Source organism: Barbatula barbatula (genome assembly GCF_947034865.1).
Source record: "Barbatula barbatula genome assembly, chromosome: 11".
In the NCBI taxonomy this organism is placed as follows: Eukaryota; Metazoa; Chordata; class Actinopteri; order Cypriniformes; family Nemacheilidae; genus Barbatula; species Barbatula barbatula.
Window position 1 is genome coordinate 18,738,056 of NC_136774.1, and position 14,521 is coordinate 18,752,576.

Below are 14,521 nucleotides of genomic sequence, written 5' to 3' on the forward strand. Positions count from 1 at the left end.
CGTTTAGTATTCCATTTGGGACGACACTACCCTTCTAAAATTCATACACTACATTGTTGAGTGCATAGTTTGTCATTTGGGACACAGCTATAGTTAATCATTTTAAACTATAGATGCAGAAAATGCAACTATATATAATTACGAAGTTATCATAGCATTTGGAGGCTTTTACATTGTTCATAATTTATACCGGAACTTCATCCACCGTCTTTCATTTCCAGCACTGCGTATAAATTGATGTCCAACAAAAAAACTTGTATGCCAGATATCTAAAAATAGTCATATTATCTCTTCGATGAAAAGCAGAGGATGTCTCTATGTATTACAGTGTTATTGTATCTCTCTATTAGAGGGCTTGTATCGACTTTGCCATCAGTGCCAAGCCTCTGACTCGCTACATGCCGCAGAACAGAGAGTCCTTACAATTCCGCCTGTGGCACTTTGTGGTATCGCCCTTGTTTGAGTACACCGTGCTGACGATGATCGCCCTCAACACCATCGTCCTCATGATGAAGGTAAGGAAAAAAGTCCTCACGTCATCTGTGGCACAAGACTGGCGTACAAAATCAACAGAATCCATGAAATAGAACACCAACACAGAATCAAAATAATGAGGCAAATTGTTTCCATAGTACCTTTTTAATGTTGGTTTACTGTGCTGATATTCGAAAACAAAGCCACTCCCATGATAAGAATTGATTTTATGATGACTGTGCTAATTCACATTATATACACTACATAAAGTTGTAAGGAAAATATATAAATGTTTCTGAAAACCAACACCTGTAATGTGGATTGACAGAATAACTGGGGTTGATTTAGCTTTTTTTGGTCTGTAGTAGGTGGGTGTTTGTCTCTGCTGATGACCCCTTCTCTCTGATATTGCTCTCAAACCAGAAAGTCATGAACAGCTTATTAAATATTGATCTGAAGTCACCAGCTTCTATTAAACTTTCCCTCATTAGCCATAGTCTGACGTCCCCCCTGACTAATATCACCTGGAGTTAAAGGTGGGCTGTACTAGTCATGCTTTCTCTTAGGTGAATAGAGTAACAAAACGCATGCTTAAAATATCGTTGTGAAGCCTGAAAAGCTTCCTGTTACTGATTCTTGGAAGCCGATGTACTTTTATGAAATTAAAAACAGACAGAGATAAAATATTAATTACGACTAAAAAAAGGAAAGGCACTAAATCTCGCTTTCTCTCCCTTACAGCATCATGACCCTCGCGCTGAAGGTTATGATGATGTACTAAAACACCTCAACACTGCGTTCACAGTTATTTTCTCTGTGGAATGTGTTCTCAAGATCCTGGCGTTTGGTTTTACGGTAAGCACACACTGGGCATGTGCTACGCTGTATACATACATTGAAATGCATTTCCTCAATCAGCATTAACTCTATGTCTTTCAGAATTATTTCAGAGACACATGGAATATATTTGATTTCATCACGGTTATAGGAAGCATCACTGAAATTGTGGTTGACCAGTTATCTCCAAAGGTAAGATATGTGTGCATGATAATTTTTAAATGCAAGTAAATACTACCTTCAAACCAATAAGGATGCAAAAGAAATCGCTTACGTATTTGGATTGTTTCTATCTGGTATAGCTGGGATATCAATTCTGTTCTGATTGGTTTGCAGTCTGGTACTTTTAACATGAGCTTCCTTAAGCTGTTCCGGGCGGCTCGGCTGATTAAACTTCTGCGTCAGGGCTACACCATCCGTATTCTGCTCTGGACGTTTGTGCAATCTTTTAAGGTAAGACCTATTTTCTATGTTTACACTTTTACATCTCAACCCGATTCATTCCCACTCCAGTACACCAGGCATAATGCCCAAAAAGTGTGTGTTTAGATTTGGCGGTCTTGCAAACACTGGCTCCTCCCTAATGAAATGCACATCTATCTTTACATGACTGTTTAATGAGTTTAACACGACTTTTGTCATGCAGGCTCTTCCGTACGTCTGTCTACTCATCGCCATGCTGTTTTTCATCTATGCCATCATTGGCATGCAGGTTAAGATCATACTTTCTTTTGAGTTCTCTCTATATCTTTGTCTTTATGTAACTGATATCTGACATGTGTTTTGTTATCTATCTAAAGGTGTTTGGCAACATCAAGCTCAATGAAAAAAGCCAAATCAACCGTCACAATAACTTTAAGACCTTCTTTGGTGCCCTCATGCTGTTGTTCAGGTAAGTTTTATGCTTTTTCTAGCGTTATTTTAATTTGTTTTCTTGTTTTAAAGAGCCTTTGTTTTAATAAAAAATACAGGTCCTTACATATTATCGGTCACTTGTGCTACTACAAAGAAAATTGACAGCTTCAGTAATCAACACGTGTCAATAATGTATGGTATCTGTGTGTGTGTGTGTGTGTGTGTGTGTGTGTGTGTGTGTGTGTGTGTGTGTGTGTGTTTTAGGAGTGCAACAGGTGAGTCATGGCAGGACATCATGTTGTCATGTTTAGGAGAGAAGGAGTGTGAAACAGACATGTCGCTCAACAACTCCACAACAAAAGACATACGGAAAGAATGTGGTACAGACTTCGCATACTTCTACTTCGTCTCTTTCATCTTCTTCAGTTCATTTCTGGTGAGCAAAATTTACTCACACTAATGCACACTCCTCTACAAGTGTCTAAATGTTTTCTCAGTTCCTTAAAAGCATGTTTCCACTGTCTCTCTTTCAGATGCTAAATCTCTTTGTGGCTGTGATCATGGATAATTTTGAGTACCTGACACGTGATTCGTCCATTCTGGGTCCTCACCACTTGGACGAGTTTGTACGGATCTGGGGAGAATATGACCGCGCCGCATGGTTAGAAACATGGTTTTAAACTCTTTTGAATTAAATGTACAGTGCAATAAAATAAATGTACGGTAAAATCCACTTGCTTATAATATGTTGTCATCATATAGAACATGAATGTTGTATTGAATGTAAGGCTGTTAACACATGCGATTCATTTTCTTCAGATTAACGCATTCAAATATTTAACGCAATTAAAGCAGCATCTGTTTATTTGTTGCTTTAATGAGTTCAGTATAAGTTGATCGACAGCTCCTAGCTGTGGAATGCAGCAGAATGCGACAGCGATCCAGTCAGGTGTATACATTAAAGGGGTGATTCGCTATAAATACGAGTTTTTCTTTGGTGTGTTATAAGTTGTCCATGCATGTATTAGACACGTACAATTGCTAAAATGAAAGTGTCGGAACAAAATACATATGTATTTTATCTCGAAGCGAATGCTCACCCAGACCTGCCTGTCACTTTAGCAAACTTGATATATATTAAATAAAGTCAATGTGTGGCCATTTCCCTTCTTATAGAATAAAATATTTTATGACTAATAATCACTTTAGCACATTTGTGCCAATCCCCACCTGTCTATGTACTGCTAACGGCTAGTATTTCCTTCTTCAGTGGAAAACTGCACTATAAGGAGATGTACACAGTAGTACGCTCAATATCGCCTCCTCTGGGCTTCGGAAAGAATTGCCCCTACAGGGTGGCGTGCAAGGTTTGGCTCACCTATGAAAACTACCCGCTGCCTCTCTCCTCCTTTCTTTTCCAACCCCCTTCCCTCGTCCACGTGATCTCATCCAGTGCAACTACTGTATCCGCCGGGTCAAACACTGAGAGACAAGAGCTCAGAGCACAGAGAGAATGCTCCGCGTCTCGCTCCTGAAGTGTGAATAACGGATGCAGTTAATGACACTGAGAAGCATCCATCAGTCAGCTCCATTAGATCACACTGTTGATGGATGTCAGTGGGGATTCAGTCTCTCTGTGTCTGAATTGGATTTGGGGCTTTTATTGAACGTTATTCCATAATGGTGGGTTTTAGGTTAGAAGAGGGCGGACTCCTCAGGCTTACCTTTGTCTCGCATGTTTGGTCAATCTCTGTCTTAAAACAATCAGTGTCAGAAATTAACTTTTTGTTAACTTTTAAATGTATTCCTATTTTCCAATGTTGTTCTTGTTCGTTTTCAGTGGCATTTTTCTAATAATGTGAACATAAGGTTTTTTATGCTAAAATATCTCATTTAACATAATGTAATTTTTTATTTGATATACTGTATATATGCACAGTAGCGGGAAAACCTTAAGAGACCATTTCAAAGACCATTTTCATTTACTATTACTAGGTATTAGGTATGTGTTTAGGTAACAATATTTCTCCCATATTTTAAAATAAAGCAAATGAAAACTGGAGAATCAGGTCAAATAACAGAAAATGTGCTCTGTATTCTTTTAGACCTCAAATACTCCAGTAGTATTTTACTGTAATATTTGTACATTTAGTACAAAAAAACCTTTTTATAGGGCTGTCAAATTAACATATTTAACACAATTAACGCAGCATCCATTTATTTTGTCATCCTTTGTCTAGCGTTACATTATTTGATCACTCTCTTATTCATGTAAAGGCCTTTAAACCATTTAAGCATGATTTAAAACGCGTTCAGTATAGATAGACAGCTTCTAGCTGTGGAATGCGGCACCATGCAACACGACAACGGTCCAGTCTGGTGTATACAGTCAATGGCTAAAGGCTGCATCAGTGAATCTCCGTCGGACAGCGAAGTTCTCTTTCGTGGTTGAATGAACAAAAACACTCAAGTCTATGCAGAAAGCCTGTTTTGTCTAGCATTTTCGTAAGCACAGATCCTAAATGAATGCAAAGAGTTGTGAAAATGGGAAAAGGGGGTCAGATTTTTAAATCGATTGACAGCACAAATTTTTTTCTTTTATTTTTATAATCTCAATAATTTCTATCAGTTTTCACGTGCTGAAAAAAATAAACATTTGGAATGGTCTCTTGATTATTTTTGTGGCTTTACATATATACACACGCACACAATTGAATGATTGCAATTTTTTATAAAATAAATATTATATTATATAATATTTAAATAAATAATTCAGGGCATTTTTTACACCATTATTTTGGATAATTTTTTGCGTTTCATTTCTGATACTGACTACAATATAATCAGGTTCATGTTCTCTAATGGCAGAGGTTCAATACGCCAAACCCTCAGATCCACTCACTTGACTCATCAGATCTTTGGCTGTTGTAATATTTTCTCTCCTCAGACTCTTCTATGCAGCAAAGCATAGAAAGCCTTCCACCTGGCTCCACCTCTTTTTACTTAGACAAGTTTAATTTTCCCTTTGATAGTTGTTTTAATTCTTTTCATATGAATGAAACACATTAAAATAACTTTCCCTCACCTTCTCCCTTTATCTTTTCTGTTGTTTTCTTTTCCCTCTTCCTCAATGTCTTCCTCTCCTCCCCTATTCCTTGGGAATGCCTTATTCCTCCTCTTCCTCCTCGTCATCACATTGCCCTCTGGTGACCGTCCCCTCTCCCAGTGGCCGTATTCATTACACTGATATGTACGAGATGCTGACCTGCATGTCCCCACCGCTCGGCCTGGGCAAGAAATGCCCCTCCAAACTGGCTTATAAGGTAGTCTTCTATATTACAGTTTACATCAAGTCTGCTTGTTTGCAAGAGACTCAAGGAATTTTAATGTTAAGGTTGAAGTAATTCTATTTCCCTTTCTTGATTTCTGAGATATGTTAACTGTAATTATTTGTATGCCATGTGCTTTGCACTCGCTTTATCACGTAGTCACAACCTTAAAACTGTTTAGCATTACTGACATCTCAGGTGGGCAGTAGTTACTATATCATGTAAATATTATTGTAATATTATTTGTAGTTTATCAGTGATGTAATTCTGTTTCATTGTCTTTGATCATCCTATTTTCTTTCTATATTTGCCAGTAATGCTTTATTTGAATATGTTCCCTTACACACTGTCTCAAAAACACTGTCGAAAATCATATATTTGTTTCAACTGAATGCATGACTTTGTGTAGTTTGTGATTTCTTGGTCTTGCATTATTTATATTGTTGTGATTGGAGCATCAAGGTAGACTATGTTCTTACATTCTTAACGCCCTTTTTCTGTCGAACGTTTCCCACGGCAGTTCAAAGACTTCTCAAGGAATAGAGCTTTTATGTCTTTTACGTAATAATAAAACAATGCTTAAAGGGATAGTTCACCCCAAAATGAAACATTTTTTTATTATTTGCTCACCCTCAGGTCATTCCCAGCCTGTATGACTTCTTTTCTTTCAACATAGGGTCTATTGACTTCCATTGTGTGGACACAAAACCACTGAGACATTTCTCGAAACAGTTTATGAAAGATATGGAGGTGAATAAATAATGACAGAATTGTAATTCTTTGGTGAACTTTTCCGTTTAAATGCATCTTTGCTTATATCCCCACTATTAACCATCATTGACCTTCAAAATCTGAAAAAACGTACAAAACCATACCGTATATGCTCACCCGAAAGTCCACTTACGGTAGTTTTCATCAGATGAGAAAGCTGACCTTTGTATTTCGTATGTTCTTTCCTGTGTCTCCGTGGCGATGTGCTCTTAGCGGTTGGTGCTGATGAACATGCCGGTGGATGAAGACATGTCCGTCCACTTCACCTCCACTCTAATGGCGCTGATACGCACCGCACTGGATATTAAAATCGCTCGAGGTCAGCATCGCTGCTGATTTACAGACCTGTTGAAGTGTACTTTGTGTCATTTTTTGCTTTTTGCTTTTGTTAATGATGAAATCGTATTAGTTGAATGGTCTTTGTATGGCAGGAGGGGAGGACAGGGGCCAGATGGACGTAGAGTTGCAGAAAGAAATCAGCGTCATATGGCCACACCTCTCCCAGAAATCCCTTGACCTGCTTGTACCCATTCACAAAGGTGAGCACCAGCCCGGACAAACAGTAACATTTCCGAGGCCTGTTTCTCTGTGTGTGTACTGTTGACATCAAATAATTAAAGTGAGAGCCATATTTTTTCTTAGTTTTTATAAAAGAAAACAAATGTTTCTTCTAGCCAGTGACATGACTATTGGGAAGATCTATGCCGCTATGATGATCATGGACTATTACAAGCAGAACAAAGCTAAGAAACTCCGTCAGCAGCTTGAGGAACAGGTACAGATCTTCTAAAGTTGTACTGCACCACAACTACAGTATAACAACAAGAGCAACAATATTGTTTGGATTGTCTTCATTTTTTCATGCTAATGAACGCTAAAACTTAGACAACCAATCAAAATATTTTAAAGGAAATTGAAAAAACATAATGTTTTGCTGGTGGAAACACTATTACAGTTATTTGTGTTTTTGGTGTGAATGGGCATTATGGAGATAGTTCGCCTTAAAATGTAAATTCTGTCATCATTTACAAACCCTCGTGTCATTCCAAACCTGTATGACTTTCTCCTGCTGAACACAAAAGAAGATATTTTAGAGATTGTTGGTAACCAAACAACAAAGGTCCCCATTGACTTCCATTGTGTGTCGTCACCACCGAGACATATTATTTGAGTTCCACAGAACAAAAAAATTTAATGAGGGCGAAACATTTTTTTTTATTTTAGGGTGAACTGTCCCTTTATGGCAGTTTAAGATGCACAAAGCACCAAAGTCTCTGTGTCTTTAGCTGTGAAGATGCTCTGACCAAACCTACTGTCATCTTGCAGAAACATGCACCAATGTTCCAGCGCATGGATGCGTCGTCGCTCCCGCAGGACATCCTCTGCAGCGCCAAAGCTCTTCCATTCCTGACCCACAGTGCTGGATCTGCCCTGTAAATCTTATTTTGTGTGTGTGTGTGTGTGTGTGTACTGGAACTCTATCTATCAACACCCACACACCTAAATCGTTTTTTCAAATCTAATTCTATTGTACACTTAATATTGACAAGTTTATGGTCTCCTCAGCACCCGAGGTGGGTTTGTGGCACTGAGTCCCATCTCCCCCCAAGATCTCTTCATGCAGCCTGTAGTCCAAGAAAGCATAGAGGACAGAGAGGAATACCACCATCACTATCACCTCCAGAGCATGGTAGGATAATACACTAACACATGTTTCAACTAATATGCATTTGCCTTGAGATGTCTTTAGTTTTTTTTGCTTGCGTGAATTAACCTTATATTTTAGTTTTGCAAAAAAAACCTTAATATTCTATTTTCATAAGACAACTGGGTATGAATGTCACACAAACAATTAAACATTGAAAAGAAACATTGTTGATTAAAAATAGCTTAGATACGTCAAAGTTTTGAGAGTTCAAAGTTGAGACAAGGCTATACTAAAACAATTCAAACAGACCATAGCTCTTGGTTTCACAGCTAAGAACAATAAATGGAACTACTTCCATTGTTTATCAAAGGTAATGTAGTTGGTTCACGTTATAGGGAGTATGCAAAATAAATGTAAAAAGTAAATTTTTATCAAGTTCAGTCTTCGTTTGCCACAGAGCTAAATATTTAAAGAAGAAATAATGATGTAATTTTGTCAAGTCACCCTCATAAAAAGGAGTTTGCTCCTTTAATCGATTGGTTTCCCGTCCTGATCCTGCACTTTTTACCGCATTCTTCATGCTGATTCCATTCTTTCCTGATCCATTTTTCCTATCTTTAGCTGTTGTCCCATCCCTGCATCATTTTCCCATCTTTTTATCATTTGGCTTTTGGCCTTTCAGAGGTGAAGCTTCAGAAGAGTTTTTGAAAGATGCATTGATCGAGTTTAGACTCCCGGGTCAAACTAAAGTCTTGGCCTATTATGATAGAGCAAGTATTGGCTAAGATAGATGCCTTTTTGCTTAGACGCTTTTTTTTGCTCCAGAGTTTGTTTTATATTTCTCTCCCGCTCTTTTCCTCTTGTCGCTCTGTCTTTTTTGATACCCTGTTGTCGAATTTTTCTTTGCCTTGTACTGCGCTACACCGCTAGATGTATTTTCAGTTTCCGTTTGAAGTATTTCTGAGGCCGGATTCTCATGCTCATGCATGGGGGTGTACTCTCACTTCTGCATGGGGGTGTACACACAGGATGTATTGTAATGTTTTAAATCAGATTAAAACAGAACCCTGCAGAAGCGGGCTCGCTGAAAAATGTTACATTTGCTATTGATGTTAACACTCTCGATAAGCTTTAAATACACCCCTCAGCTTACACAAATCTCTCCATTGTTCGTGATATTGCCGATGTGTTTTGTCGCAGTGTTTCATTGTGATGAAACTCAAGGCTGCTTGTGTGTACAACCCCTAAGCGTGGCTTCCCTTTCCAAACTCCATACACCTGTAATAAAGCGACATATTTGCTGATTTCGCATCATTATTGCTGTCGACACTGATGCAATGCTATTTAGTGTTTTTTTCTGTCTCTAACTGCGTAGGTGCCAGAGCACAAAGAGTTTAGAGCTGTGCTGCTCCCCACTAGCATGCAGTCTGATCCACTGCAGGTGCCAGGGAGAGGCATCTCTATCCGAGCCTCCTCCATGCCACGGCTGGAGATAGAGACACAGGTACTGCTGCCTGTGTTAGCCTAGCCTAGTGATGCTGTACGGTTGCCGTAGTGATACGTTACTTGAGCATCAGTGTTGTCAATGGTGCAAATGCAGGAGTGGGAGAGATGGAGTTTGTGATGATAAGGTGGGACTGTGATGGTTAGCCCTGCTGGAAACCTAAATGAAACATCTGGTCATTCCTTGTTATTTATGGTTATAAGCTGGTCCAAGCGGCGGGTAGTTTAAGCTTCTGTAGCGAAGACCTATGATCTATATATCTATCAAAATCGATCATTTAAATCTTTCTCAATATCATATCGCTATGTACACGAAAGAGAAAAGTGCAAATTCGTACAGATGTTATACTCACGTATTGATTTCTTATGTCTTGTGTGGCCGTCTGTCAATGCACGTGTGCTCTTGGGTTTGCATGTGTGTTCGTGTTTTTCACGTGTGCAGCAGGTGTCTTCTGAGAGCAAACGGATGAAGCGTTCGTTCTCTACGATCGGAGATCAGTGTGTGAACGGTGACTGGCAGGAAGAGTTCTCGCTGGAGCGCGTGAGCCCTGATCGACTGGAGAGACCCAGACAAAGAAGCTTCAGAGGTCAGATTTTGTCATTCTAAACACTGAACCGTTTTGTATAGATGTTCAGAGATATGTCAATCTTGCAGATTCTTTGTAAATGCGAAAAAAACTTGTCAAGACAGATAAGAGACTCTTAGTCCAAATCAAGACACAGACCAAATTCAGGGTTTTGTCATTGTAAGAAGTCCTGAGATCCAAATTATATTTGTGAAATTTGGAAACGCTTCGAATATGAAATTAATGCCAGTGTCTTATTTTAAATTTTCAATATTTTAAACACCATTTTAATAGTTGTCTTAATCTGTTCATTTTTACGGACAGTTGCACTGCCTGCCATTTAACAAGTTTGAGATACCATAACAACAAATTCATAATTATTATAAAACAATACAGAAAATATATTTAAAATAAACAGGTATTATTGAATAAAATAACATGTGTCATAAATGTATAACGTTTTTAAAAGGGGAAATAATGCCCATGGACACAGATATGCATGTCAAGTCATTGACCACATTTACATGTACAACAATAATTTGATATTAACACGATTAAAACAATTCCCTGATTAAGAATGGACCATGTAAACCGAGCTTTTTGATCAGCTTAATCCGTCTAAACTCGTAATCGTAGAAAACACAAATCGAATGAAGACAGGTGGTGTACTCACAATTTTAATCACATTATCGAAGTGAGGTATAGACATGTAAACACCTTAATCCTACTATGTCCGGCACGTAGGATCTTTCGTGGCACTTTGCGTTAGGTTACATACACGCACAGCAGTGGACAGCCGTTTAGTTTTACGGCAAACAACATGGCTTCAAGCTAGAAAGAACATTTTTGGTAAACGGGAAACAAGAAAGATGCCAACAATTCTAGAAAATAAATGAAAAACCAAAAACTGTATGTGTTACCATGGCGAAGACAAACTGTTTGTCTGAATCAATGTCAATGCCATTAATTGTAGTTTAACATGTAAAATGGGAACATGAAAGGTATATTCTTAAAGATACTCATGTAAACACCTTAATCGTAATATTAGCTTACTCAGAATAAGGCAAATCATTTGATTACTGATGTCCATGTAAACGTGGTTATTGACACAAACGCTGAGACATTTTTCTGTTAAAGACACGTTACAGCCCAGTTCAACCCAAAATGAAACGTCTTTTATCCTTTATTCACCCTCATGTCATTCCAAAGCGGTGACTTTCTTTCTTCTGCTAAAACCCAACACAAGTTGGTAACTAAACAACATTGGCCCCCATTGACTTCCATTGTATGCACACAAAACCACTGAGACATTTCTCAAAATATCCAGTCCTTGTCCAAAGCAAAGAGTCACATATATGTTTTGAATGAAATGAGAGCCAATAAATGACAGAAAGTTTTAAGGGGGTGAACTATCCCTTCAACGTGTGTGCAGCTGTCAGGTCAAACCTGCGGGAGCCGGTAGACAAGGAGAGGGGACGATCTAAAGAGAGGAGACACCTGCTGTCGCCAGACGTGTCACGCTGTAACTCAGAGGAAAGGAGCCAGTCACAGGAGAGACACCACTCGCGATCCCCTAGCGAGAGCAGGAAACATATGTCACATAGACAGGTGAGGACACACACACTCTTAGACGTTCTGCCATTGAGACGATGAGTTTTGCATGTGCGATCACAAATCATGTTTTCCAAAAATCCGATTTAAAATACCTTCTCTGTTTGTTCTTGCGTTCCATTTTCCTCTGTATTTTACCCACAAACTTTTACTCCATCTCCTCTCTAGGGAAACACTTCAGTCAGCCCAATCCCCTCCACCTCTGATTTAGGGACGCCTCGAGGGCGCCGACAACTCCCGCAAACACCGTCTCGCCCTCGGCCTCACATCTCCTACTCTCCCTTGGTGTGTCGTGCCCAACCAGCACCAGCAGAGAGCCGTTCCCTGGCCCGGCCCACAGAGGAGGGGGAGGAGCCTACCGCAGCCGTCGTTGCGCATTCCACCCCGCACCGCTACATCTCGGAGCCGTACCTTCCGCTGCAGGAGGACGTTAACAGTCCGGACTCCAGTGGGGTCGAGGAGACTCTCACGTTCGAAGCTGCCATGGCATCCAGCCTGGGCCGCTCTAACACCATCAGCTCTGCCCCACAGCTACGTCACAGTTGGCAGGTGCCGAACGGACATTTCCGTAAACGATTAGCACAAGCAACGTCGGGAACGTCGGGGTGTGAGCTTCTGAGTGACACTGATGAGGATGACCGGTGTTAGGGGAATGACTCTGTCTGTTTAAATGGATTCATCATGAACTTGTGCCTCGATCTACAGTATGGAAAAATGCCCACATGTATGTGTGTGTGTGTGTGTGTGTGTGTGTGTGTTTATTTGTTTGTCTGTGGAGTCTGATCACAGAAATTTCCTTTTGGTGAGAGAGCAGATGCATATGGCTTGGATGTTCAAGCTGTTCTCGGAAAGGCTCAATTGATTTATAGAAGGAGGGATGAGATCAGGTATTTGTTTAGGTTCTTGCACCCACCCTACAGATGAATCCAAAGCTCATGATCACGATGCTCTCAGGTTCCAAAACCTGCCTCAAGATACTGAGATGTTCCATCAGCCTGCAGACATGGACAGTGTGTTCTGACAGTGTTTACACATTTCTGATGGAACCGGATGACATACGCCATAGTATGCTCAGATCTGTGTGGATGTCATTGACAGGAGTTTTGCTTTTCCAAGGCTGATACGCAAAGAACAGGGGTGGTTCTTCTGCGTGTTGCTGGTTCTGTTATTTATGAAATGCACACACACACATATACTGTACAGTACATTCCTATAAACACTCAGAACGCAAGCAGTGATGTTTAGTCTGGCAATGACGAGAGGTATAATCCCCTTTAAACGCATATCTTGATGATTGACATTCCATGCAGGTAACAGCACCATGAAGGAAATATTTCCGATAAAGGCATGAGGTTAAATACAACTGGAACCAGGTGACGTCCTGGGCGGACGTGTGTACCATATGTAAACATATTAATGAGTCTCCAAGCCATGTTTTTTTGTAAATAGGTGCAGTTGTCTACAAGATGTTATCTTTTGTGAAGCAATGACCTGTTCGTGTCCTTTTTACTTGTAATGCAGACTATTTCAGAACGCATGTGGTCGATATGCAACATGCCATGTTCGGCTAGACCCACCATCTCATTCTGAATCAAAAAATGAAAGGTCCAGTGTGTATTTTTAGGAGGATCTATGGACAGATATGCAATATAATATACATAACTATGTGTTCAGAGATATATAAAGACCTTACATAACGTAACATTTTGTTTTTATTACCTTACAATGAGCTATTTCTATCTACATACTCCCCAGGTCCCCTTTCGTCGAATTCGCCATGTTGTTTCTACAGTAGCCATAAACGGACAAAATGCTCAACAGAGCGTTTCTTAAATACGTGATCTCATTCGGCAAAGAAACGAACACGTGAATTAGTTCTGTGTCAGCCACCGTAGTGCTTCGAAAGCGAGGGGGTGGAGTGAGCCGCAATTCAGAACCTCACCGCTAGATGCCGCTAAATTTCATACACTGGACCTTTAAGTATGACCTAGACATGATTTTGTTTCTTGAAATCAACCTCACCACCCCCCCAGTTAAACTTTTATAATGCGAAAGCAATTAAACATTCGTCTTGTAAGGTTTCCTGTGATTTCTGTTATAGTTTGGATTAGATGCTGAATTAGTGAGAAGCATCTCCTCTCTCATGTGTTTGACCCAACCTAAGCACTGCACTTGACTGAGGTTGATGATCAGCTATTAGAAATGCAATTAGAGAAATTCTAAATGCACATTTAGACTAAATGTGGGTGAGATGCCATTGAAATGTAGCTGTGGGAATCTGACATACTGTGTAGTAGTCTTTAGAAAACTGTAATGGAAATATGAAATGAGTTTTAAATATCACTGTTACTGGTGAACCAACATGGATTCCCCACAAGAATACAGTAAAACAAACAAAAAGGAATTTCAATTGAGTTCTTTAGCAGATGTTTTTATCCAAAGTGAGATGGGAGAGGGTTTTTCATTAAAACACATTTAACATCACACTCTTTGGTTAGATTCAGTATATCCAGCACCTCTAAAAAAGCATTTTAGGATAAGTTTCCCCTGAAGAGAATGTCTGTATCATGTATTGTGTTGTAATTTTTTTTACATGTTTCTGAATGTGAAAAGAGAGTATTTGGTACTTATTCTTAATGACCTGCTGGGGGTCACTGCCTTGTGAAATATATTAAATAAAAAAGATTCCCATTGCAACCGAGTCAGCTTTCTAAATCGTATGGCTTATGTTGCATGTGTGGTCTGATATTCTACCTTTCAATTCAATGTTTCTCTTGATTTTGAAAACATTTTGATCTGAAGTTTAAACAACAGTAAAAGAGAAATGGTCCAAAGCACATTTTTACTAATTCTAATTATTTTAGAATTTTTAAATTTACTATTAATTCGTTTTGAAAAGTTACTAAAATGTGGAAAAAATCTAACAA

At 39.3% G+C, this 14,521-nt stretch overlaps 1 protein-coding gene across 1 annotated transcript in view; it reads left to right on the forward strand.

The window, feature by feature from the left end:
* The window catches only part of cacna1ea (calcium channel, voltage-dependent, R type, alpha 1E subunit a), a gene marked incomplete at its 5' end in the record, with an annotated part of 76,724 nt that extends 62,610 nt beyond the window's left edge, over positions 1 to 14,114 (forward strand). Inside the window, 18 exons of the mRNA XM_079466642.1 lie at positions 351 to 515; positions 1,216 to 1,329; positions 1,414 to 1,512; positions 1,648 to 1,764; positions 1,958 to 2,023; positions 2,112 to 2,203; positions 2,431 to 2,602; positions 2,700 to 2,827; positions 3,437 to 3,533; positions 6,480 to 6,585; positions 6,698 to 6,805; positions 6,941 to 7,041; positions 7,593 to 7,699; positions 7,833 to 7,956; positions 9,290 to 9,418; positions 9,863 to 10,004; positions 11,416 to 11,591; positions 11,763 to 14,114. Of these exons, the coding sequence (XP_079322768.1) occupies positions 351 to 515; positions 1,216 to 1,329; positions 1,414 to 1,512; positions 1,648 to 1,764; positions 1,958 to 2,023; positions 2,112 to 2,203; positions 2,431 to 2,602; positions 2,700 to 2,827; positions 3,437 to 3,533; positions 6,480 to 6,585; positions 6,698 to 6,805; positions 6,941 to 7,041; positions 7,593 to 7,699; positions 7,833 to 7,956; positions 9,290 to 9,418; positions 9,863 to 10,004; positions 11,416 to 11,591; positions 11,763 to 12,242 (2,523 nt within the window). The 3' untranslated portion in view covers positions 12,243 to 14,114. The remainder of the gene's footprint in view (positions 1 to 350; positions 516 to 1,215; positions 1,330 to 1,413; positions 1,513 to 1,647; positions 1,765 to 1,957; positions 2,024 to 2,111; positions 2,204 to 2,430; positions 2,603 to 2,699; positions 2,828 to 3,436; positions 3,534 to 6,479; positions 6,586 to 6,697; positions 6,806 to 6,940; positions 7,042 to 7,592; positions 7,700 to 7,832; positions 7,957 to 9,289; positions 9,419 to 9,862; positions 10,005 to 11,415; positions 11,592 to 11,762) is intronic.
* Positions 14,115 to 14,521: the final 407 nt, after the last annotated feature.